Raw genomic sequence first — 27,532 nt, 5'->3', positions numbered from 1 at the left:
TGTACAACATTTTGCACTGCACTGTTTCTACCATTCCTCTTATGTGCCTGCCAAAGGTAGCATTTCATTTATGTGCTGTAAAAGAGTTAAAACAGGCTTAACTTCTTGATTAACAGGAGACATCACATGTTTTTATAAAAGTGAATGACCCTCAGAAGCTTCACCCCATTACTTTACTATTAGTTATGCTTTTAACTAGCAAACAAAAATAAGGAAAAGTGCATTAAATTGCAATGGTGACGCCCATTCTTTCCTGGTAGATTGAGTTAGTATTCAAATGCACAAGAAGTGCCACCACCCCACCACTGCTTTAACTTTGTGTGTATCGTTCCACTTACTTTATTTACATATGTGTGCAAAACGTAGTGACAATATAAACTCCACTGTAGCTGTGTTGTAAAGTAGTGGGTGTGTTTTCTTTGTAATGCTGCCCTAATGCGACTTAACTATAGGGGGATTGTTACCACCCATTCTGGAAGCCAATAATCTGTGCACTAACAGTTTCTGCACAGTAAAGAGGGTTAGTGTATGTTAGATAAACATAATATCCATTTGCAAAGTGCTCTACACAAGACTGGGGGGTGGGTAGTCTGTAGAGATCCATAGCCTTCATACACAGACATTTTTTTCAGTTTGATTTCCTATGTCAGGTTTTGTTTATATAAGTAAAAACTGCATGTAAATGATTCTGCTTGAAGAACAGTCACAAAACTGTAAAGTACTATGCAGACTGACTAATATTTTGCCCATAATGTATAAACTGAAGGTTACAACAACCAGTAAAACATTTTCTGTTTCTTCCAACTCTGTCCACGCCATGGTTACAACAGGTACAGTACTACAGTATAATTTTACCAACACTTTATTAAACGTGCACTTTCAATAAGTGCAGTGTCCTTGTATATGAATTTAAGCATGTATAATCCTCAGTAGTACTCTGCTGCTTCCACTCTTTTACAGAATACTTGTACAGAGTCTTAAAATAAGAGCAAAGTGTCAATATATTTTAATGCAACTACCATGCCCCAACACATTACACTTAATGAAAATGTATTCATTTGAATGCATGTGTGTCTCCATTATGTGTGGGGAAACGTACAATGCTGACATTACCTGTACTGCTTCTCAAATAAGACAGCTCCACCTGCCAGTTTAAAGAGCAAGAAAGGACTGCATAACCAAAGATGCACAACAAACATTCAGTAAATCAACTTGACATCTCATTCACAAGGAAAAAATAAACTAATCTGATTCCACAATGCACTGACTGCTAGCTAAGTGTTGCTATGTGGCCTCTCACATGCACCAAATGCATATTGTTGTGGTTCTAGTGACAGTGATGAGCAGCAGACTGATGATGCAACTAGCCAAGAAATGTGAATAACTGTAATTTAAAACAGCCACTTGTTATTTCATGGCTGCCTGTCATTTTAAGTGGAAAAACAATTTAAAAATCAAAGCAAAAGCCCATGGCCAGTCAGTTGGTAGACATGGTTTATTCAATTCGAATCCACTTAAAAACACTGTAAAAATATACAGATAAGCACTTTCGTCTAAGTTGAAAAGACCATCAGATAATTTAAAAGCGTTATATGACCTGTATGTATAAACACTCTGCTGATCATGATTGTAAATTAAAAATTTTAAAGAAACGTTATAACAAAATTACTGACTTCAAAGATGCTTAATATCGTGAAACTTTATTATACTACTACAAATTTGCTACTAAAATGCAATGATATTCCACGACTAATATGCCTAAATAAAAAACAATATTGTCTATTTCTTGTATACTTTCATTTTCAGTGGACTATTGATAATGATATCACCGAGTCCTGGTGGTGCCGTGGCATTCAAATAGATTTGCCACCACAGTTCGTGTTGTTCCAAAATAATTGTCCAAGGGCCTCCCCTTGGATTATGTTCCATTTTTTCAAGAATGGAAAATTATGATTTGTATAATGGGTGATTGCACTAAAAGGAAGAACACAAAGCACAGTATTTTTACCTTTTTTCCTCTTGTTGTTTTGCATGCACACATATACATATGTTATGCATTTATATGCTGCCCTCCATATACTCCCACTGTCTATAAAAAAATAAGCATATCGGCAAGATCTTCTCATGGATCCCTTAGTCTAGCTTTCTTTTTTAAAATATTTTATTGAATTTTAATATAAAATGAAAACATCACTGTGCCTTAGTCTTGCTTTCACACCACTTTCTTTCAAAACATTGTAGTGCATTTTACTGGCATTTTCCTTTTTTTTAATTGCTGCTTTAATAGTCACACTGTAGATACCCAAGTGGTCAAGGAACCTTGTAAACCCATACACCTTTATCTTTTTCTATTAAATGCCAATCAGAATAAATTCCATTAATCTTTAATATCACACTTTCAAGTAAATAATCCATATTTCTTTCACAATAGAGAGCGATAGTTTCTCTGGTATTTATTTTCTTCTTTGTTGTTGTTGTTGTGTCTTTCGGCTTTTCCCGGTTAGGGGTCGCCACAGCGAAACTCCAGTCTGCTAATGATTGGTAGTAGATTTTTACGTGCTGGCTTGCCGGGCCTAATGCACAACATTCAACGAAGGAACGCCCATTCACGCATGTCGCCACACAGAAGACGCTCTAACTGAGAATCAAACGGGCAACGTCTAACTGTGAGGCGACAGTTGCTGTTAAATTCACCTATTCACAAAATGTTAGGCTTCATAACAAATATGCTTCAGCAGCCTCAGACAAATTCAGGTTTTTACTGTCTACCAAAATTTGCATAAACTGTGTGTAGTCTTATGGTGACTTAATTCATGTGTCACAGAACCCTGCTCTTCGTAGTTTGATCTGTGACAGATGTAGAACTTTTATTGTTTGTGACCTGCTAAATAGAATCTAGATCCCTAAAAATTTACCCAGACAAAGTGGCCATGTAATTTCTTCCTTCTGCATTTTAGATCCTAAATCCTACTTTTTATGAATAATATCCCGTTTCTGTATTACTCATTGCAACAATCAAGTCTTATTATTGTTTCAATGCTGTGTACATCTAAAAATATTAATTTCTTTCTTTCATATTTTACTTCAGCTTTATGCTTCTTCCCCGTCCTCCTCTCTTCCTTGTACTTGCTCAAACCCGTCTTTCCTTCATCCATTTCTGTAGACTCTTCCTCCTCCTGAGACAGAACATCAACGGTAACAGTAATAGCATCTTTGCTATCCTTATTGTCCATTTTGCCTTGATGCTAGCATTGTCTGCGCATTCACTTTGTTCTGAAATTAACTCATCACCCTGTTAATTATTGACATTATCCACGTTTCCAATTTCGTCGGACACTGTTGTTCGTTTCCTTTCTCTGTCATTGTATAGTAATACAAGATGTCCCCAAGGTGTTCTTTTCCCATCTTAATACATGATGGAAGATATACCTCTTCTTGTTGTGTTTGTTCTCCACCCATGCCATGCATTCTTTTTGGGCAATTTCTCAATAAATGTATTAAGTGTTAACAGTAAATTCTGGGTTTTTTTGGTTGCTTGTGGTAGTATAAAAATTCCTTTATATTGTTTTTTGTGTGTCTAATACTTGGCACATGCATAGCATTCATTTGTTGTAGTTTGTGTTAGTATCTTTTCCCATCTCACTCCAAACATAGCCCCTCCATATCTACAGTTTTCATAATTTCAGTTATTTGATTGAAGTAAACTAGTATAGTTAACTTATATTTCCTGGCATAGCCCATTCTAAATTGTAAAGGGAAATATATAAGAAATTCAGATACAGACCCATTGTAAGCCCCCAGTGTTCTGTGCACTTCTTCCTTTTATGTCCTTGGAAGTTCTGTTGATGCTAATGATGTAGTTGTACTGCTTGGGCATTGCAGTACTACCAGACATTCCATCACAAACCTGTTGTGTTATCTTGAATGTCAATGGTTCTCATGTCCTTCATGTTTAGTAAACTGAGTGTGTTATGGCCATTCATTTCACCTGCTAGGTCATCAGATAAAATCACCATAGCAACTCTTAATGTTTTCTTACTCCACAAATTCTCCAAACAAGCATTGGTCTGTTCTTGAACTTCTCAGGAATTTGCAGCATTGTTTGTCTAGGTAATCCATTTCCTGCTGAGCATTGTTTGTCTAGGTAATCCATTTCCTACTGAGTTGTAATTACCTGTACCTCAGTAATCTTTTCAACAGGCATTTTCTCCATTTCTTCAGCGACCGCATGCCCCGTCTTCTCCCAGGCTTCCATCTTCACATGTAAATTCTAGCTCTGTTTCCAGCATTGCTGTCCTAAAAGAAGCGCTGTGTACTACTTGGGAAAGAGCATTGAAACTTTGCCAGTTTGTGGCTTAATTAATCCTAGTCAATAGCAGCACCACCATGAAATTAGGCCAGGCCTTGTGGAACTAATCTGGCAACAAGAAGTAAAATGTAAAATTGCTGAACAGCGGCTGTTAAATAAAAATACTTAACTGGCATTTGCCAAACAAACCCTTTCTCAGTGGATTACCAACTGCATTATCTTTTGCCATCATGTGTCCAACCATCTGTTGGAAAGTGCTAGGGTCAGATGTCACTTCAGTGGAGGCTTGGCTTCATCCAGTGTTGTGTCAGAGAGGCTTCCATTGCAGATATTTCACTTGACGCTATTTGATCATTGGTGCACTTTCAGGAAACCTAATCTGGAACTCTGCTTCAGAAGTCAAATTTCATTTGATACTTATGTACTTCAGCTCAGTGTTCAAAGAGACTTCTGTGGTATGTTCTGCTCCTTGTATCATGGTATTTAATTTGTTTGGACTCTTACAAGTTGTAGGATTCATTGAAGAAGGCCTTGATGTTGGATAAAACCAATCACCTTCAGTGTCTGTGGCACAGCGAGTAGCATACTTGCCTTTGATGCAGAAGGCTGTGGGTTTTATTCCTGTACCAGGTAGTTGGATTACTAACACTGCAGTGCAGCTTAAGGAGGGTGCTGAGTGTGTCATCCTTTAGATGAGAAGGTAAATTGAGATCCCATCTGCTTGAGATGGTGGTAGCTCAGGTGGATGTAAAAGATTCCTCTGCACCTTTTGAAAAGAATAGGACTCTTATTTACAACATATTTACAAATATATAGATATACAAATATCTTTACACATATTTATAATTTTCCTTATAATCATACTAAATTTTCATCTCTATTAGAACCCCACTCCTTTTTCCATAACCACTTTCTGATTTTACTTAATATTGTTAAAATCCATTTACCATTATAATAATGTTAAAATCCATTTACCATTAAACATAATTTAATTTATTCTTTCATTCCATATAACTCATATGACATGATATAACTTTTTTACCTTTTCCTTTGACATATTCTTTACTTCAATTCTTATAATATCCATGCTTACTTATATCCATGTTTATTTTATCCACAAAAAATCTTTACACTATTTTCACCATAACTTCTTTACTCAAAAAACACATGTTCAGTAGTTTCTTTTTCTTGACAGTGTAAACATATTGCATCACTTTTCTTTTTATGTGGCATATTTCCTTTTGCTGGTAATCTTATCTGTTATCAGTCTCCGCAAAATAATCTTGAGATTGTACTTTCTGATTACACCATTTACTTCTTATTTTTGTAGCTTTAATTTTTCCATCTTAGATTTTTCCCATTGTTTTGCATAGTAATGTTTTGTCATTACATTCTTGTATTATACTATACTTTCTTTTTCTATATCATCAGTTTTTATTTTCCACAAAATATCTTTCTTGTTAACATTTTATTTCTTCATTCATATACTTTTTTTACTTTTTTGAATTTATCATAGTTATATTTATACAGTTTTACAAATAATCTCTCATATTTTTAATTTTCCTCTATAATACTTTGTTTTAATTTAGTGAAGCAGCATCTACCACTAGGTTAATTTAACCCTAACCCTCCTTCCACTTTATTTACATACAAAGCTCCTATTTTTACTGGATTTAATCTGTAACTTTATATAAATGAAAAAAAAAATATCTGCATAATTCCTTTACAAATACTTTTGGCAACATAAATACACTTACCAAGTATGCTATTTTCCCATCGAATTTATCAAATAAGCCTTTTTTTTTTCTAAATGGTAATTTATATGTTCTCCAGAAAAGACAGGTTTGTTTTATTTCTTCTATTGTTTTTTTCCCATTGAATTCTGTTTACATCTTTATTCCCAAATTTTATTCCTAACGCAGAAATTTCATTCATTGTAAAATATATACCCCATATTTTTACTATATCACCTAAACATTTACGTTTCTCTGCCATCCCTATCATCCCTAAACACTCATTTGTGCAAATTATTACTTCTTTAATCAAAATGATAATATCATCTGCATATGTTAACAGAACCAGAATTGTTGACTCTTCAGGTGGTATGTACCCTGCCTCCTTCATTCTGTAATTTATTTCACATACTATAATATTCATAACTAACACAGAGAGTATACACCTCAGTAGACAACCCTTTCTTACACCACTCTTTGTATGCTTCCCTTAACCAGCTATTTAACAGTATTTTATTTTAATTATATGCTGACATTCTCTGTTAATGTATGTCCAATTCTGTCAAATGCCTTATTAAAGTCTCTTATCATGATTTTTGCTTCTTTTCTGTTCATATCACCATCCACAATTTCTGTATCATTATTAATTCTTAAATCCTTTCCCTTTATACTATGTATGCCATCTTCCATATTTTCCATTTTAGTTCAAATCTCTCTTGCATTATTTTCATAAACATCTTATAATTACTCATTACTATCAGTTTCCTTTTTTGTCTTCTATCTTCTTTCTTCCATATGAATTTAAGTATTCCACTGTATAATTATTTGTATATAAAACCTTCATTTAACCATTCACTCAAAATCTTAAAAATGTTTTTTTGCCAGTCCCTTACATTTTTATACATTTCACACCCTATTCCATCTGGTCCTGCAGCCAAATCTGTATTTATTTGTTCTAATGCTTTATCCAGCTCATGTAAAGAAATCTAATTTTTCAACTTTTTTCTGTTAACTTTACACTTTCCATGTTCCTTTACTAATCTGCTTGTTACTTGGTATGTCTTCTCTTTTTTCTTTTTAAAAAATGTCTTTGCTTGTATGACAGTTTTGTTTTTTTCTGATTTCTTTCATATATTTTTTCTTTGTCAAAATACTTTTTTCATTATGTTGTAAATCTTTCAATGCATTATTGTATGTACTTTTATATTTTTTCTTTCTCTACTTTTCTCACATCATATTGCCTTGTAAAAACATTTTTTATATTTTTCCTTAAATATCATCCACCATTCAGACCAGTTTTTATAAAAAGTTCTCATAGTAATAGTATTATTAATCTCTTTCCTACTTCATTTTGTGTTTTCTCATTCATCCTTTTTATTCCTTTGCCTGTTTTATATATTCCTTGTTTTCCTATATCTGTAGCCATATTGTAAGGTGATCAGAAAATCCTGTTTCACCTACCTCCCCTTCTCTTATAACTAAACTTTCTGGTACTGTAAAATAATCTATTTCAGTTCTGTGCATATACCTTTTGTAAGTCCACAATATTTTGTCCCAAGGTTTTAATTAGCTTACCACATCTTATAACTTCTAACATTTTTCTTCTATCATTTCCTTTCTTTTTACATTTGTCACTTAAATCAATATTAGTCTGCTGTTATTATAATCATATTTATTGCTGTGTCATCTAAAATGTATTGAAATAAGCTTTCTCTTGCTTTACAATTATTATAAGCATATAAAGTTATAATTTTATTTACATGTTCATTCTATTTTAAATCTAAAATGGTTAAGCTTTCCATTTTTTCTAAAGTTGCATCTAACATATTTACTGTATTTCTACAAAATGCGGCTATTCTAGAACACCTCTGTTTTCCCAAATTCCAGATTATCTTTCCTCCCTATAGTTTCTCAGTTTGTAATCTTTCTTAATTTGTTAAAGATGTTGTGTCTTCCATTATAATTACATCTACACCACATGTATTACACCACTCCAGAATTCCTATTCTTACTATATTCTTAATACTACTCACATTTACAGAAAACATTCTAAAATTTTTATTTGCATTTTCCTTAGATTCACGGTATCATAAGTTTATAGGTAATTACTAGGCTAGTTGCTTTAATGGACTATTCTAAGACTAGTCAATTTCCCTCAGGTGAGAATCAAACACTGTACCTTTTGTGTGCGAGTCAAATGTCTTAACCATTATACCAACCCCCAGCCGTTGGCTAAGTATATTTTTTCATCAGTTTCCTTCCTTTTTTCTTGTGTACTTGTCCCTTTAGATTTTTTCTTTCTTTTAATAATAGAATTCCTTTTTCTTGTACTATCTCCCAATTTGTCATCTTCATCACTTGTTACAAAGCCTTCTTCTATGTGCTCTTTGTTATTTTTTCTCTCATCTAATTATTGTATTTCTACTACTTCTAAAATAAGTTTTAGTTCATTTTCTTTTTCCTTACCCTTATTTTATTTTTTTTTACAATCCATCCATAAATGTCAAGTTTTGTTGCATTTATAACATTTAATTTCACATTTGTTTGCATAATGTCCCATTTCCCCACAATTATAATGTGTTCTTTTATCACAGTTACTTATCAAATGTCCTTTTCCACAAAAGAATGTTTTGGATTATCCCCAGTATTTTACAACATCCCTATTTCCTACCACGTACTTCTGTTTTTCATTTTCTTCTGCCTTTTTCTTTTCTGCTACTCCCCTTTTGCCTACTTTACTTTCTCTGCATATGTTGCCTGGCTCACTTTGCATCACCATTTCTTTAAGTAAGTCATCCCACAGCCCTCCCGACTGTAGGGTTGTAATTATACATCCATCATTTGCTGACTCATCTCCTTCAAACAGATTTCTTTGAAACATCTCCTCAGAATCCTGCATACATTCTCCAGTATCAGTATTGTCTTTCTCCTCCATTACCTCCTCTCTCCATCTGCCTCTCTGTTTCTCCAGGCTATCTCTGCCCCTGGAATGGAAGCAGGAAGTGCTCGTGCAAAATGGGTCCCAATCCCAACAACGAGTAGGGGAAGTCCCTGATGCCATGGATAAATTTCCCATTGTAGTATAAATACCACCTCGGGGCTGTCCTATAAAGAGGCTGCTGTTTAGTTTGGACTAACCTGGTCAGCAAAGGATAAATAATTAAAATAAAATGTCTTTATCATATCATTTGATCTATGCGAGGACCCTCTTTGATTAGTCCTACGTAACTCTGCTAGTGGCTCACTTTGTTATCACCTGTTTCTAGTTTCAGTTTTTGAAGTTCCTTGTAAGTTGGAAAACCATGTACTTGTATATTACTTATTTATGCAGGTATCAAATCTTTGTAGTTGCTTATGTTTTTTTGTGTGCTAGTGCTTGTTAGCATATGATGTCATAGCACTCTCCAGTACCAGTTTTGCATGCTGCCAGTGCAGGAACTTCCATGATTGGACTATTTGTTAAGTACAAGGGGAGATGAAGATGAGCCCAATTATTGACCTATCAAGAATGATCTTGTCCCGTATTTACTTTTAGCTTTGAGAGTGTGTTGATTATTTATAAATGCATTGAATTTTACAGCCCTAACATAAGACTTCACTTGTGTACTGTTATGCTGGTTCTAAACTTGCTCAAAGAATAGTTTTGTCTTGCATCCAAAATCATGTTCTCTGGCTGCTTTTGCTGACAAAATATATTCTTTTTTTATAAGCATAAAGTTTGTTTACTTATTGGAGCGAAAAACTTTTTCATGAAGGCCCCAAGTCTGAAAATTTAAGTAGCATATTTAAAAACGCAATGCAGTGCTGTTTCTTTATTTTAGCAAGTTCTTGTTACTTGTTTAAAAACAGAAGAAAGCCTAGTCAGTGTTCATTATGCTGATTACAGTTTATTTTTTATCAGTGGGAAGCTTCACCTGTTCATTAAAGAAATCTTTTTTGCCTTTTTTTTTTTTTTTTGAAACTAGCTTTTTTGCTAGTGGCATTTGGTAGAATTTCTGAATTTTATTTCACAGCAAACATCTGATGCCTTTGCTGAGGGGAAAACCGTAGGTGTAGAATTAATGCACAAATCTAGGCAATAATGCTTTGCAATAAATAAAAGAGAAAAAAAAAATAGAAAGTGTTTGAGGCTATTAGAGACCAGCGCCAATCATGTGAATTTGACCATCTGAAGTGTTGAAAACTGTAGCTCGATCAACAGTTTACGTTTTTGAGTGTACTGTTAAGTAGTATGCATGTATTTGAAGTGGAGTTAGAATGTTAAAAATGTTAAAGTTTATTGTTTATGGAACCTGCGCTGCATTCAGGGCATTTTTAATATAGTTCCTTCATTGCAAAGCTCTATTTTTAGATATTTAACTACTGTTTTCCTTAACATGAGGAGACTTTATTCATTTTTTGAAGTAGTTTATGTTAATGCATGTATATTGTATTTATGTATTTTGAGACTTGCTAATGCAGGTAGTGATGTACTATTTTCTGCAGCTCTGGCACATTTTTTGTGTCCTAACAATTGTGGGTCTTGCATAAAGAGTTAAGGAACTCATGTGCCCATCTTATGAGATGTGAGACTGAAACGATCTGAACTCCTCCATCCTGAAAAATGCAGTCCAGAGTGTACTTAACGTTTGTATTGCAGTAATACAGATATTGTCACATTTTTGTCTTTTAGAAATTAGTGCATTTCATAACTGGAATAAATCAGTTCAGTGGTAGGAGTTTGAGAATATTGTTTATGTCAAGACACAAGATTATCTTTGTGCCTTGTGTGTGTTGTAAACTTGTACTTTTTCCTGAAAATATCTTTTAGAATGTACTGAAGTAAATTTTGAATATCAGTAATATTTATTTTCAGGTATATATGTTTTGAGTCTTTTATGCCTTGATACTTTGGAGATGGTATGGAGTGCAACTGCTGCTGGTTGTATGTAAGCATTTCTTCACAGTAGCTTGAGCACAGGCACCAAAGGTGATGTATGCAAACAGTAAAGTCCTGATACTGAGACTCATTTGGGTGCTTTTATGGTGTCCACTTGGATGTCCTTATCATTATTGCAGTATTCATAACGTGGGATCTCCTGCCAAAGATAGCCCAACTTCTGGCCAGTATACCAAAGCCTTTATATCCTACCAGTGTCTTACGTCAGATATATGCTCCCCCACAACTGTAGGGCATAAAGATTACATACACATGCTCAATACTTAGAACTTCTTTGCCGCCAATCTGAACACCACAAATAAACATCCATCGTGAACGTCCCTTGTGGAGCTATTTATAGATAATGTCCTTCTTGTGTACCTAGGGTTCATGTCATCCAAGAAGGGAAAATGTTAGTGTGGGAGGCAGATTCCCCATAAAGACCATCATGAGAAGTTTTTGTTCTGCCTAGGTGCTTCACACGACCGTACCCAGTGTACCATTCATCACACTTTTGTTCCCTAAACTCTTTACAGCCGTCTGTCTTCTTTATTCATTCTACCATGGGAACCAACTTGTCAAACTTTTGACCAATGGAACCATGGCTGAATCCCACCCACCTTGCAGTTCAGCAGTCTCCTAAAAAGAAAACCAAAAGGTCTTGGTCTGATTCTGTTGCAGTCCAGCCTCTGCCTGACATCTCTCTCGAGGTTGAGTAAGACCCTGAAGACTGTCCCATACCAACACCAAGTTTCTGTGATGTGAGTTTGTCAGAGGTCTACGTGGAACCGGCGTCTCACACATACTCTGTGGCTATGCAGAAGTCTGCCATGAATGTTGCGGGGAAACCACAGGTGATTATTTCTGAAAGGACTAGGGGGAATTTCCCAGATTCTTGTTAGGGAAGAGGTTCCTGGTGCCCTTATTGAGTCTGGGCATGGCTCTGAGCCCTCTAGGTTGATCACAGCTGACATCTCCTTAAAGTAGAAGCAGAAAACTAAAACTAAACATATTGTCCCATTGCTAAAGATCCTCAGGAGTGGTAGGACTTCCCTAGTATTTGTTTAATGCCCTGATGGCCTTTGAAGCCTTCTCAGGGGTGGTCTGTTCCTGCTTTTCCTTAGACATCTACATCAACCAAAGGCCTAGAGAATCTGATTCTTTGGAAGAGGAAGTGGATTCAGGAGATGAATTTTTGGCTTACTCCTCACAAATTGCTTCACCCTTAGACTATGGGTCTGAGAGTCCTGATTTTCCCTTTGAGGGAAAAGGACACTGTGGTTTGCATAATGGAGCATTTTAAGTGAGATTGTTCTTGTCTCTGATATTCAAAAGAGGTGTTATGAGTTATTAAAAATGAAATCTCCTAAACCTTCTGATTCTCATGCTCCTGATACCCAACCTCCAGCTCCTAAGAAACCTGACCATTTTTATAAGGTGCCTGTGGGTTTATGTACCTTTACAAGTGTCTTTCAGATGTTGTTGTTTTCTGTTTCTGCTGACCAGCCATCCAAGCTTTTACCCTCTTCCACACTTCTCCATTTGGATAAAGACAAAATATAGAGAGGCTTGGGAAAAGCCTTTATATGTAAGCTACTCTGGCCTTCAGGGACATAAATTAGCAAACCCGTGTGACCAGGTATGCCTTGGCCCTTTTGTCTCAACTTGGGGGTTTGGGGGGGGGGGGTTTGTCAGACCTTCCTGACTATGAAGGTAAGTCTGCTGCCCGCTCCATATTGAGCTCTATCTCGCATCTAGCCCATCACTATGTCAAATGTTATTATGATACAGGTGATGCATCTTCTAGAATTACTAGGTTCAGTTAGGAAGAGGTACTTTTAGCTTCATCGCAAGGCCTTACCTGATATTAAGGCCAAGCTGCTAGATGCTCCTTTGACAACCAAAATCTCTTTGGTACGGCTGCTGCTGACTTGTTTAAGACCCTGCAAGGCAAATGTAAAATCATGCAGGATCTTAAAACAAATTTTTGTTTCTACCATACCCAATTTTCAAAAAATATATATCCTAAGTCTGTCTCTGTTCATAGGCAGCCTTGTCAGCCTTTTAAAGGGGAAAAAAGTTCCTAAATGCATGTCTTCTGATAAACCTACCCAGACTTCTAAAGCTCAAAAGCCCCCCTTTTCAGGACAACTCTGACCTATTTTCTTTTCTTCCTCCCTTTGGACAAGTTCCTCATCTCTCAGGGTTTCCCCTGGCACTCCCTATCTGGAAGCAAATGGCTTTGTTCATTATTTGTCATAGTTATTTTGGTATGGAAATTCCTTCCCCTTTGTCAAGTCTATCTCAGCCTCCTGCAGACCACCATCTTCATTTTTCTGTCGATTTTTCTGCAGGATCAATTGGATTGTGGCACCATTCAGCTTTTTCCAGAATATCGAAGAGGAACCGGGTTTTAATCCAGGATGTTTCTGGTTCCTAGAAAAGAGGGGTCTTGGAGCCCTATTCTTGACCTCTCCTTTCTCTTTACTTTTTTAAAGATTCCCTCTTTCCAAATACCTTCCCTACAGATGACTCTTGTTTCCTCTTACTTTCACATGCCTTTCTGGTCTCCCTAGACCTAAAGGGTACCTGTCTTTGTATTCCCATTCACCCTCTTTTCAGGAAGTTTTTACATTTCTCTGTTTCTTCTTCTCATTTTCAGTTTTCTGTGTTACTCCGTGGTCTTTCTACAGCCCCAAGGGTACTCAAATATCTGGCCCCTGTCATAGCATTTGGGAAACCAGATATTCCCATATCTGGATGACCTGCTTCTTGAAGCCCCTTCTCAACCCAGGCTTCTGCATTTCACCATGTTCCTTCTGCACAGTTTTGGATTCACCATCAATCTCAAGAAGTCAGTTCTAATTCTTTCTCAAGACAAAATTTTTCAAGTTGCAGAATCCAAAACCTTCTAATGTTAACTTCTCTTTCTTTTGGGTTGCAGAATACAAACCCTTCTAATGTTGACTTCTCTTTCTTCTCTCAAGGTTCTTTGTGACAACCTGCTTTCAGTTTCCTCTTCTTCCCCTTTCTCTTATTCCTGCAAGGGAATTTCTCAAGGCCTTGGGGTTCATGGCATCTGCCATTCCCATGCTTACCTTTGTAAAGCTTCAGAGGAGGAAACTTCAATGATACCTAAAGACAGTTTGGTTGCAGAATTGTAACCCTTGGGTTTCCAGTTGCCCAACTACCTTGTCTCAAGCTCAAGTTTCACCAGTGTATTCTGCAGCTTTCCCTCAAGCCAGGCCTGCATTTTCAGACTCCTACATCCCTACCCAAGAGCTGTTCACAGACGCTTCCAATCTGAGTTGGGGAACCTCTTCCAACAATCTGAAGTTGTGGGTCTGTGGCCCCTTTATTAGAGGTCAGACCACATCAACATGAAAGAAATTAGGGCAGTCGTTCTTGCTTTTCAGGCCTTCCATTCTCTTTGGTCTCTAGGTTCTCTAAAGATCTTTACAGACAACACCACGGTCATGTGGCACATCAAGGAACAGGGGGTCACAAGGTCTTTTCTTTGCAGACTAGCCTTTCAGGTCGTATACTTGGCTATCCACCATCAGCTAACTCTTCAGGAGGCCTACATCCCTTTAGGACACAACATTTAGGCAGACTTCCTGAGCAGGTCCAGGACGCAATCTCATGAATGGATGCTTCATGCTTCACAGAGATTGGTTTCTGGACAGGGCCACTTGAGGAATACCTCACCAATTTACTATGTTTGCCTCCCCCTGAACAGGCAGCTTCCTCACTTCTGTCCCATAGTTCCAAGTCCTGTGACTTGGAAGGTGGACACCGTGTCATTTTCTTGGAAGGGAGTGTTCCTTATATGCTTGCTTATTTATTTGATTTATTTTACATTTGTTAACCAGGTAGAGTCCAGCTGGGCAAGTAGCCTGTTTTCAGCAGAGACCCGGGGAGATTAGCTGTATAACAATAGTACAAAAGATTACAACATTTTTTTAAAAAGATTTACCAACAATGTACAAAAAGTTGCCAGCAATCACAATTTACAAAAAAAGGGAATGTAAAACAGAAAACATTTCTTACTCCTTACTACAGACAGTAATATGAAACTCATTAGTTATATAAATAAAAACTATTGTGGTGTTTTCATTTGGTAGAAGTAAGACAAGAAGATAGCAGAATAGAAAATATTTGATCAAAGGCATGAGAAACGAGCCAGGAGTATAACAGGAGTATATCCATTGTTGAGTAAGGTATTCCTTTAGGAGTTTTTTGAAGCTATGACGATCTGTGTTTTTTAAGATATTCTGGGGTAATAGGTTCCACAGTTTGGCTACGTTGGAGAAGAGAGAGTCACCAAAGTAATTATGGGACTTTGTAACCTTGAGTATAAGTTTATCAGATGATCTAAGGGTCCTGGGGTTGGTATTTAGTTGTACTAGGTTGGAGAGTACAGGGTATTTTTCAGGTTTGTGGATGATGGAGTCTGTGGTGGTTTGCTGATTGAGCAATGACAGATTGGGAAATTCAAGCCAGTGTAATTTTTGAAGAGCTGGGAAATTCAAGCCAGTGTAATTTTTGAAGAGCAGGGCAATGATGGGTACTGTTGGGTACATTAGCAGTAAATTTTGTTATTTTGTTATAGCAGGAATCAAGTGGATGTAAATCAGACTTGCACAGGTTAGAGAAAAGTTGAGAACAGTACAGAAGAGTAGCTAGGATGTGGGATCTGGCTGTGGCTAGTTTGGCATTTTGTGTAAGGTAAGAGTTAAATTGGGATGCTGTACATTCAGTGCTATTTGTTATAAATGGTGCAGGAGTAGAGGTTTTGCCAAAGTTGAGGAGGTAGTTGAGGTTTTAACAAAATTTTTTGTGGGTTATTTGTGTTTTTGCTGATAAGCTAGAAAATAAGATTTTTTGTCAGATAATTGCTTCTTAGTTGTTTGTAAGAGGTGATGTTTTCTGAGATTTTGGAGTTTTGATAAGCAGTCCAGGTTCTATCTCTTTGTTTAATAAGAGATTTAGCATATTTGGTTACCCAAGGTAAGTTTTTGGCTTTGGAGTGAATTTTTCTTGTTGGAGTGAGGTTAAATGAGGATAGTATCATTAAAATATTGTACAGCTTGCTCTAAGTGGAGTGATTTTAGAGGTGACCAGTTGCAGTTTTGAAGTAGGGAATTTAAGATGGTAGGGCAAAAATTTATTTTGTTGCGTATGTGTTTGAAAATGACATTACAGGGGGAGTGAATGTGTTTCCATAGAAGAAAGGTAGGGGAGTGATCACTGAGAAAATCAGAGAGGCACTCAGCCTAATGGACAAATTTGGGCATATTGGTTAGTATCCAGTCTAGAATAGATTCTTAGTGTGTTTATCGATTCTAGTGGGGAAGTTTATAGTTTGGGTGAAATTGAATAAAATGATAAAATTGAAGGGGTTGTCAGATGAGCAGGATAGCCAGTTCAAGTTGAAAACACCTAGCACTATAGTTTCTTGGTTGAAAGTGGAGGATGCCCAAGATGGAAGATCTTCAATGGTAGGTAGATTATTTCCTGGTGGTAGGTAGGAGGCAATAATTATGATGGTTTTATGTGGATTTACTTAAAATCTGGTAGCTAGGATTTCTGCTTCTGATAGATCTGGAGGAGTACAAATTAATTTTTCAATTTTGAGGAAATTTTTTACATGATGACAATGCCTCCCCCACGCTTTTTCAGCCTCTCTTGTCTAATAACATTATAACCACTAGTAAGTATTTCCTCATCTTTAATGTGGGGTTTTAGCCATGTCTCTGTAATAATTACTATATCAGGAGTGTAGGTAGTTAGGGCTGCATGAAATTCATTATTTTTTGTGATACTTCTGAGCTTAAAATTAGTTATGAATAATTCTGATTTGGAATTTTTTAAGGGAAGAAGGTGGAGGGTAGTATTAGCAGGTGTGGTGAGAGTAGCTGTGTGGCTCCTGGGTTAGGATGTATATCAGCTTGGAGTATGACTTCTGTTAGTGAGTGCAGAAGGAGAGAGAGTTTGAACTCTCTTTGGATGTTAGTTGATGAAGGAAATCTGGATAGGAAGGAGGGTTGGGGTATGGACATATTTATAGTGGAAGAGCAATATGTTAAGAGTTAGTGTAGGGGTTAGAACAGATGTGAAAATGGATATTTGGTTTTGTATGGGTATGTAATAGTGGGGAGGATAGGAGAAGGGGTAGTATGCTATGCTTGATGTGATGAAGTTAGTGGAATGGGAGGCTAGGTAGAGGGTAATGAGTAGAAGAGAGTTGCTTAAAAGAGTGGTGATAACTGACACGGTGAAATAGGGAAATAGGAGAAAAATATGGGTGGGTTGGTGTCTGCAGTTTAGTAGAGAGAAAAATGTACTGATACAGTGATGTGGAGACATTGTTATATGAGACAGTAGGGGAGACAGTGTCATTATGAGGGATGAAATAATGGTAAGTGATGTGGGGGGGGAGAATGTGAAAAAAATTACCGCTTGTGGGTGTGTTGGATGAGGTAGCTGCAAGTTATAGGATAATGAGTTAAAAAGGTGTGGTTTAGGTTGTGTAAGGAAAGTGAGGGTGGGTGGGAATGGGGGTAGGGGAGTGGGGTGAGACCGACCAAAGCAGGTTGAGCCAAGCCCAGAGGCAAGCACAGTCCAGAAAAAATCAGTACAATTTCTGACAGAAAAAGGCTATGTGGTATTACAAATAAGATAAAAAAGGTTTTATTGTGTAGTACTATCAGGTAAGAAATGTCTTAAAGCAGGCTGATTTAGTCCAGCATTTAATAGACATAAGTTTGTTGAAAACTAACAGATTATTTTAAGAATGGGGGGTTCCTTGCTGCCAAGCTGCTTCACAGTGTACCAACTTGCTAGAAAGTAGATAATTCCTTAAATAAGTATATTTTAAAACTTAAAAAAAAAATAAGCCAACATACTTTGCAGAGAGAAAAAAAAGATGCTGCAGAGTGAGACATATAACATAGCTGTATGATGAGCAATTTTCATTGCAACTGTTTATTCAGTATACAGGACTTTTAACAGTACACTGGCAATATGGAGTGGAAAAAGACAAAGCTTGGCTGTTAGCTGAGGAAGGAAAAAAATAAACTAAAAATTGTTACCAATTGTGGTGTTTAGCACACAAAAGTTAGATCCTCCTCTGCTTCCCAGGGACTGGCAAAAGATCAGAAAGAACTCTGAAAATCTTGTTAGTGGCTCCCTTTTGGCTCAGACAGCACTGGTTATTCCTTCTTTTACCTGGCCAGGAGCAATCATCACAAGTTACCTTACCAGATGGATCTTCTCAAGAGGTCTCATATTTACTCTCACTTGTCCACTCTTCAGCTGAAATTTTGTGTGATAGAGTTTTGAGCCTTTTTAAACACCACTTTCTGAGGATGTGTTAGGGTTCTTCAGGATGCTAGGAAACCCACTATCAGAAAATCCTACATGGCTAAATAGAAGAGATTTTCTCTTTGGTATCTCAAGCATCACCAATTTCTCTTCTTGGTAGAGGGGTCCCTTTGGTTCTTTCTTGTATGAACTGCTCCATGCCAGCCTAGCATATTCTTCTGTTAAAGTTCACTTGTCAGCAGTCTCAGCTTGTCTGCCTTGAACCCACCATTGTCTTCTTGTTTGAGGTTAAACAGTTCCTTAAAGGTGTCCTTCATAGCAGGCCTCCAAGAAAACCTATTCCACCCTGTTGGTACCTTAATTTTGTCCTTGAAAAATTGATTGTGGCTCCTTTTGAGACGTCCTCTTTCTCTTTGCAGTACTGCACCTGGAAGATTATTTTGTAAGTTGCTCTTACATCAACTAGAAGAGTTTCTGAACTTCAGACACTGGTGGTGGTTCCTCCATTTTTGGTTTTACATAGGGACAGAGGGTGTCTCTTCATACTAATCTTCCTTTTATGCCCAAGATGGTCGGTGAGATGTCTCATTAATCAGTCTATCCAGCTTCCTTTCTCTTTCCCTTCTCTGTAATCTGCTAGTGAGACGTTCTTCACACCTAGGGTCTACATCAACAGCTCTTGTATTATTTGGATAAGACAAAGGCTATCTGCAAATCTGTTTCTAAGTAAGCCGCCATCTCCTGGATTTTTAAGCCAGTTTCTTTTCATGGCAAACAGCTTTCTGCTTCAGTTTGAGCTAATTCTATGAGACCTGTAGCCTCTTCAGGAGCTTTCTTCACAGGGTCAGATACTAAATCCGTCCTTGAAGCTGCTTAGTCCTCAGTCCACACTTTTACCAAGCATTTCAAGTTGAATGTCATTTCCAGAGCCAGGGCAGGATTTGCCAGGGCTAGTGAGTTTGTGGAGAGCTCCTCTATACCTTACTCTAGCTTTGGTAATCTCCCACATTATGAATACTGCAACATTGAAAAGGAAGGCCATAGTACAGTTGTGTAAGATCTTACCTTAACAGTAGATGTCCTCCTTTTCACTATTGCCGTATTCAGTCCCTCCCTCTTACATTCCTTTTCTCTTTTTGTTGGTGCATACTACTGTCCGAGGGGGTCTTTTCCTTTTCTTGTTCTGTACGTCTTCCCTCCTGCATGCACATATTCTTCTTCATTCTAGGGTTGCTCTAGTTCTCCTGGGGCACTTCAGTTCTGAGTAGCGAGTGTGCTTACATCAATGTTTATGCCCTATACCTGTGCAGGGAGCAAATATCTGACATACAATGCTGACAGGATGTTTGGTATTCAGGCCGGACATTGAGCTATCTTTGGCAGGAGATCTCACATGTTATCAGTATAGTAACAGTGAAAAAAAAGGACTTCTAATGTTTCACTCAACTGTACTGTCTGAATGAGTGTCATCCACTCGTGATGTAGAGGTACTTTGCATTTAAGTAGCTGTTGGTATGTGTATGCTTCTTAAGTAAATTTAAATACCTTATTTTTTCAGGGCACAGTGCTGGATAGAATAGACTATAATGTTGAACAAGCATGTGTAAAAACAGATGATGGCTTGAAGCACTTACAGAAGGTAAGCATTTTTTTTTTGCTAAAGAACTCAAGATTTTGTCTACATTGTGGCTTTTTTTATAGTTATTATAGAAGTACTAATGATGGTAATTTTTAAACAGTAAGTCTAGTATACACTGTTTAAGATACTGGGGCTTTCTTTTCCACTGCTAGTCTGTGCTCATTAGTTCTGGTCAGTGCTATAATTACAGCTTTTGCCAACTCTAGAATGAGTTTTTTTATAAGAGGAGTTACGTGTGACGAGAGCGATCATACTGCAGCTGATGAGAGAAGTTTATCATTAGCTTCTCTTATGGCTGACTGTGTTCTAATGCAGTCTGGCATATCAGCTTACATGAGTACTTCAGACACAGAATGGTTGCCACTTGCTATAAACACTTTGTGATGCTCCTTGCTGGCTCTCAGAGCCCATTCTGGAACAGAGGTAAGATTACTGTAGGAACAGCACCCCTCCCCCCTTCCCAGATATGAAAGCAGTTGTTTGTCCCCCAAGAGTGGCCACACTGTGACACAGGATGGTATGCAAACCTGAATCAATTGTGGCATTAACAAATGTTACAGTTTATTGATGTGTAGTACTAGTATATATTTTTAGATTATAATACAGTACCTCTTGTTCAGTTTAGGTGACTAGAAAAGCTATTTTGTTGTTTGACTTCTGTCATTAGCTTTATGGCACTTGCCAGACAAATTTGCATTGCAGTCCAGTCATAGTGTTGCATTCTTGCTTGTATTTATTAAGTAATATTGTATTTATTAATTAGCAGGATAAATGAACTGATGCAAGAAAGACTAGTTTGGGCCAAAAGCACTTAAAATACAACATCAAACCAAAGGAACCTTTTCCAAATTAAGACTTAATGCTGTAGGATTAAAGAGGCATTACACTGTGCAGATAAACAGCATGTTGCAAGTAATAACTAGTTCAGGCATGTCATATACACAGGATATAGATTAACAGTACACATCACCTACGTCTTCAAACAGTACTTTTGCACTCCTTGCAGGTTTTATAAATGCATTAAATTATACTGAAATTGCAGCACTAATATGATTAAAATGAGAGAAGTGAAACCTGGGTCAATGGTTAAGAAAGATATTTAAGCATTGGAGAGGGGACTCTGCAGTGTCATTACTGTCTGAGACAAACAGTTTAAGGTCATTGGCCTGGTCACCATTGATTTATCCTGGTTTTCGAGGAGCTAAGGAGGCTGAGGAGGTGATGTCACTTTTTTTTTTTTAAAGTTATTCCCATGCTTACTTAGGAGGGCCAATATCATTACCACTAAACCCAAGGTTGCAACTGTCATCTGTGGTAATAACACTTCTTTGTAGGGGAAAGATCTACATTGGATATTTTAGTTATAAATAAACAGAACATCGTGTAAGTAAGTGCCTTTTTCATTCTCATCCAGTCAGCATGTCTTAATGGTGGCACAGAGGCAGACTCCCTTTTAAATATCAGAAGTATAAAACAGTTGCTTTTCCAAACAGTTTTGAATAAGTCATGTTTCTTAAAGCACACCTTAGTAGGATTGCTGGGACATGTCCTTATTCAAGATGTGAGATAAGAATGCCTTTACTGGTAGCAACTCCAGCTTCCATGCAATGTCATGAGAACTTGAGAGCTGCCTAGCTGCTGGGAAATTTTACTCGTTTTCTAGTACAGGGTAATTCATGGAAAGTGTCTGGTCTGGTTACACCCAAGCTTATGTGAATTCATGTACATTTTTGAAGGAAGAGACCAACACAGTCAGTCATTGTGCAGCTGTAAGGAGTACCTTGCTATCATTGTTGGACAACAAGCCTGTGCTTTTACCCACATAAGTGTCTGTCGACCACTTTATCAATGCACAGTAGCCTCCAAGTAACTGGTTCCTTGTACTGAAGAGCCTTCTCCATGACTGTGTTATCACCACAGAGCAGATGTAGATAGAAGAGAGGTGATTGTAGAGATTATTAGTAAAAATGAGAAAAAAGATACAGCACTAGACATGAGAAACAGTGTGGGAAGAGTTATCAGCAGAGTTGTCTGTTAAAACCTTGAACTCTCTTTCCAGCACAGAGGAGTGGGCATGAGCAAAGGTTTGGGCTGTGGACAACTGAAGAAGGATGTGGTTCACAAGATTGAAAGCCATGCTGAAGTCAGTGAAGATAGGCCCAGTTAATGCGCCTGTTTTTTAGGTGGTATCTTTTCATAACTAAAGGGTTCTCATGATTCCCCGCCTTTGTCTCAGAAAAGCATTCATATTTGCCAGGTTACCAGAGATCTAGTCTTCTTTAAGAACTCTCATTGCAAATTACATAATTGGATATCTCCTCAGGTCATTCCATTTAGCAGTGTTATGTTAGTGTTTTAAATAAAAAAAGCTGTTCCGAGGTGAGTTTGTTGATGTCATTGTATTAAAGCATCCTGCAAATTATGTTATGTTTTTAACCGATATTTGTGCAGTATTTCAGCACTGTTTTAGTTTTCCTACGTGGTTTGTTTATTAATCATGTTAATTAATTAATCAGGTGACCTATAAGGTACTATTTAAAGATGCTTATGGCACCTTAGTGCTAACTTGAGAAAGCTCGGTATTCACCGAGTGAAAGCGCTTGTTTTTTATTTTTCTGCTGATATTCAATAAAGTGTTCGACTTCTCCTGGTTCAGTGTTCCTTTCCTGGATTCGTTTTTCTTGGTTCTGCTGGTCTTAATTTATTCTTCGGAGTCATATCCTGCAAATTAATGAAAAGTTGAGGATGTGATTTTGGAGGTACAAATGAACTGTCCTAAAATTAGAACTATTGATCAAAAGGCAATGATAACACTTAATCCAAAAGTTGTTGGAACTGTACTAGAAAGGATTCTGTATGGTTTAAAGCAGTTTTCTGGATGTTACTTCACAGCAGCTTTGCGTACCTCATCTGACATGAGGTTGTAGTGTGTGTGTGTGACTCTGTGTAATATGTAAAGAAAAAGGTGCAAATGTACAAGACAATTGAGAAAAATTTTTTGATCAGCAGCTGGTTATTTAGATGATAAAAACATTTGAGAATGAGTGATGTGAGGATTAGGAAGGAGCAGAGTGTTTGGACTTCACTAAAACATTTGGCACTGTGGGCTGGGTTTAAGAATTCACTGGGAACTGAGAGAGCCTACTGTTTGCTGTTGACTTTAGCTGAAGAAAGCATGGTAAGCTGAGGATAATGCTAATTCAGTTTGTGATGTAACATGAAAATGAACAAGGTTTATAGCAATCTTGTGGCAGTTGCCCTCCCCCTGCAACATCATCCTTATACCTAACCTTACCCCTCCCACACCTCTCTTCCACCTATCCTATAACCTCTTTAATTATTTCCTACAGTTATACATTACCTCTTAACTAATCTGCCTCCCCACCCATTCTAAATACGGCCATATAGTGTTATCACACTACATTCAACCACCATTATGTCCCTCACTACTTTTTCTATGCTCTCACTTCTCTCACGCTGTCTGTACTAATAATAATCACAACCTTCCAGATACCCAACATACCTCCTACATCCCACCTGTACAACCACCACACACAACCTACACTTGCCAAGTTACTCAAACATCCACCCTAGCTTATTCACAGTTAATACCTCTGTACTATTCAAAGTAAAAATTCTACCTCTCCACAGACACCCCATTATCACACCACCAGCAGCAACTATACCATTTTTAAGAAAAAAAATAAGTATAGCTCACATAATTTAGCAAAGCATTATATCCCAGTGTGGTGATGTACATCCCAACCCAGTTCCAGCCCTCCCCAGCCATAGCAAACTTAGCAAATCTCTGTTGCTGTCAACCATAAATCTCTAAAGCCTTAGAAACAAGATACCTGAACTCCAGGCATAGATTTCACAAAACAACCCTGATGTTATAGCAGCTACTGAAACCTGGTTGAAATCATATGTAAAAGGCACTTTCTTCCCCCAGGCTACTCATGCTTGAGAGCCGATCGGCTAAACAAGACAAGAGGAGGAGTAGCAATACTCTTCCCTATCAAATATACCTTAATTCCCTACTCAAAACCAACACCCAATGTCTCCCCAGCCAAAGTACGAATCTCTGTATTAAAACTTAACCATAAAAACTTTTGCATAATTTCTGTGTATATTCCTCCAGGAAACAACATACCAATATTAGAAAACGGGTCTATATCACATAGTCGAAGTCTTATAACTCCGAACATGTAATGTTTAAACCATTAGGTTCGAAGTTGCAAAATGTCAACTATGGATAAAAAAAACAACGGAAAACAAAATAAACTGTTTTAAGCAGGGGGGCAAGAACCCCTGTCCCCCCCACAACCCCCGTTACTTAAATATACCAACTCCAAGATCACACTCCATTGAACAAAATGGAAACCTCCACTTATGGAGATTTCCATTCAAACAGTCAAACTTTAACAAATTCGAACTTATGGTCTTGACCATATGAGTTTCGAACTTGTAAAAGTTTGACTACATGATAGGAACCCTTAGAAAACATTCTAAGAAAACTTAGATAATGAAACCATCATCTTAGGTGATGTAAACATTGATTGGCTAGGCATTGCCCACAATAATCCCTCAAAAAACATAAACCTTTATAACTTCTGCCAACTAATTGAAGACATCACCAGACCCCACAAAAATAACATTTGGGGCTCCGCAATAGACTGGATATTAGTGTCCCACCCTAACAATATCATCACTGCAGGCATACTGCCTAATACCATTAGCGCCCACCACCCAGCATATATCCTATGCAAAACCACCTCAGTCCCAGGATAACACCAGTACAAATCAACCAGAAATTTGACTAAGTTCCAACCATCCATATTTAATGAAACCTTAGCTAAAGTAAATTGGGAACCCCTCAAATCCCTGCCACTTAACAAGGCTGTTGAGTTCTTTAACTCAACATTCCTAGACATCCTAAATAGGCAAGCATCCACCCGCCAAAAACAAATAAAACATAACCATTCAAGCTGGCTTTCAAAATCCAGCAAAGAACTCATGTCCACAAGGGATAAAATCTGGAAATCTTGGCAAAAAAACAAAGACCCTACAAACTCTAATACAATACAAACAACTCTATAACCTGGCAAAACGTCTAATAACCAATGATAAAAAAAAACCCACTGCCTCCACCTACAAAGCCAACATAAAAATAATCCCAAAAAATTCTGGTCCTCCATCAACCATTTATTACACCCAGGTCCTCAAAGCAACCCATCCCCTGACCCACACAAAACCCCGACCGAACTTGCCACCCTCTTCAATTTCTACTTCATTGACACCATAGTTAACTTAACCACCACTTTTCCTATGGTTAACACCACCACCACCATCAAGACAGCCAATGACCAAACCATCCCAGAAAACAATCCTACACACAACTCTAACCTAAAATTCTCCCCCATACCCAATTGCCACAATAAAAAAAACTTTTACTTAAGCTTAAACCTTGTACTCGCCCATGACACTCTACCCCCACACTTCCTGCAGCTAGCTGGAAACTCTATAGCTTATCCCATCAGCATACTCTTTAACAGATCAATTAGAGAGTCCCTTGTCCCAGACATCTGGAAAAAAGCATTCATTCTCCCCTTACACAAAGGCGGCACCAACACAGACACCACAAACTTTTGACCCATACCTATTCTCTCACCCCTCGCTAAAATACTAGAAAAATGCATCCATGTCCAGCTCCTCAACCACCTGCTTGAAAATCATATTCTGTCACCCACTCAGGGTACAGCACCACTACAAGTCCTCCTCTCCTTCCTTGATGCAGTTAACCGGGCACGGGATTCTGGTAAATTAATTGCTTCTCTTTTCTTCGACCTCTCCAAAGCTTTCAATACCATTTCCCACGCTGTCCTCCTCTCTCAACTATCTACCCTCCACATTTCCCCACCTACCCTACAGTAGTTCAGTAGCTCTCTCTCCAATAGGCAGCAATCCACCAAATGGCAACAGGCTTACTCCCCCTTCCTCAATACTTCCCACAGGGGTACCCCAAGGCTCCATACTTGGTCCTGTCTTATTTAGCATCTTTATTAACGACTTTCACACCACTCTCCCACAATGCTCAATAATCCAGTATGCTGATGACTCTACAATAATATGCACTGCAAATTCCAGCTCTGAACTCCAGCAGATCACCCAGACTGCCCTCATCTCTACTGAATCTTGGATGCTTAACAATCAGCTTGCCCCAAATCCAAAAAAAAAAAAAATAAACTAGTAATTTTTACCCCTAAGAAAAACATTCCCCTAGATAAAAAAACTCTTCAGTATACAAGCCCAAGACAATACCACTATAGAAGTTGTCCCACACACTAAATTACTAGGCATTATTATAGATGAAAACCTAAACTTTGACCTACACATAAACAGTAACATAAAAAAAAGCCACACCAAAAGCTCGGTATGCTGTACAGGCACCAACACTTTCTTAGCCTCTCTACTAGACAAACCCTTGCAACTACATTTTTATTACCCTCTCTCCTTTATGGTGCCCCTCTCCGCATTAATATCCACAATTCTACAAAATCCAAACTTGATTTGTGCTACAACAGAATAGCCAAATTTGCCACCAAGGCCAAATTCTCATCCCACCACTGTAACTCACTGAAACAATTAGGCTGGTTGGAACCCCCCCCCCCCACCATCTCTCATTCACCCAGCTAACTGCAGCATACAAAATAATCTACAGACCCACAGACTGTCCTGCTCTCTCAACTCTACTTGCTGAATACCAACCCAGCAGGCAACTAAGGTCTGAAAATCATCTACTTCTAAAAGAAGAAAATCCCACCTTACCGGCTGGTCAACTGCTCTACTCCTTCACCATACTATGGAACTCGATTCCTCCTTCTATAAGAAACACAGGCAGCACCACCACCTTCAAACAGATACTAAAAATATCATCTCAGCTCTTCCTGGCTATGTACCTGCTCTGTAACCTAACCTATTCCTTCTCCTTACATTATAACTAAATTCCTATGCTTTTTACTACTAGTGACTGATGATACTGTATCCATATTTATTATTTTTTTTTCTTTCATCGCTTATTGATACTGGTACAGTAATACTGATTAATGTATCTCCATTTTTGCCACTCTGAATTCATCTGGCAACCAACTAAATTCCTGCTTTTATGTACATGTTCTGTATATGTTTCTGTAATCAAACCAACTAAATTCCTGACTTATGTATATATTACTGTAACCACTATATGTAACAGTGTTTCTACTTCTGTACCAATTAATGTTTCATTTTTTTTTCTGCATCTATGCTCCTGTCGAAGCTTTTCTCCCTAGGCCTCCACCGAAAATGGGCTCTTTAGGCCCAGTGGACTTTTCCGGCAAACAAATGCAATAAATAAAATAAGTAAATTAATTAAATTAGGAAAGTGATGTAGAGATATGTACTGTCAAAGGATGAGCAAGTCTTGTAGGCTACATTGTTGAAGTCACATTATAAGGAGTGTTGAAAATGGAAAATTAAACTGTAGACTCTCTTTCCTTATGGTTCTAAAAGTATTCCCCAGATGAAATGCAATTATTCACTAATGTAAAACTGGTGACGGCTGTGCTAAA

At 37.6% G+C, this 27,532-nt stretch overlaps 1 protein-coding gene across 1 annotated transcript in view; it reads left to right on the top strand.

Annotated features, from left to right (window-relative positions):
• Nucleotides 1–27,532, top strand: part of STX16 (syntaxin 16) — a 379,775-nt gene that overhangs the window by 258,171 nt on the left and 94,072 nt on the right. Inside the window, exon 10 of the mRNA XM_044089972.1 lies at nucleotides 19,845–19,925. Within this exon, the coding sequence (XP_043945907.1) occupies nucleotides 19,845–19,925 (81 nt within the window). The remainder of the gene's footprint in view (nucleotides 1–19,844; nucleotides 19,926–27,532) is intronic.

This window comes from Protopterus annectens, chromosome 12.part0, assembly GCF_019279795.1.
Source record: "Protopterus annectens isolate FY-2018-M chromosome 12.part0, PAN1.0, whole genome shotgun sequence".
NCBI classification, from domain to species: domain Eukaryota; kingdom Metazoa; phylum Chordata; order Ceratodontiformes; family Protopteridae; genus Protopterus; species Protopterus annectens.
Note: the sequence above shows the minus strand (reverse complement) of the source record. Positions and strands in the feature narration are given on the sequence as shown.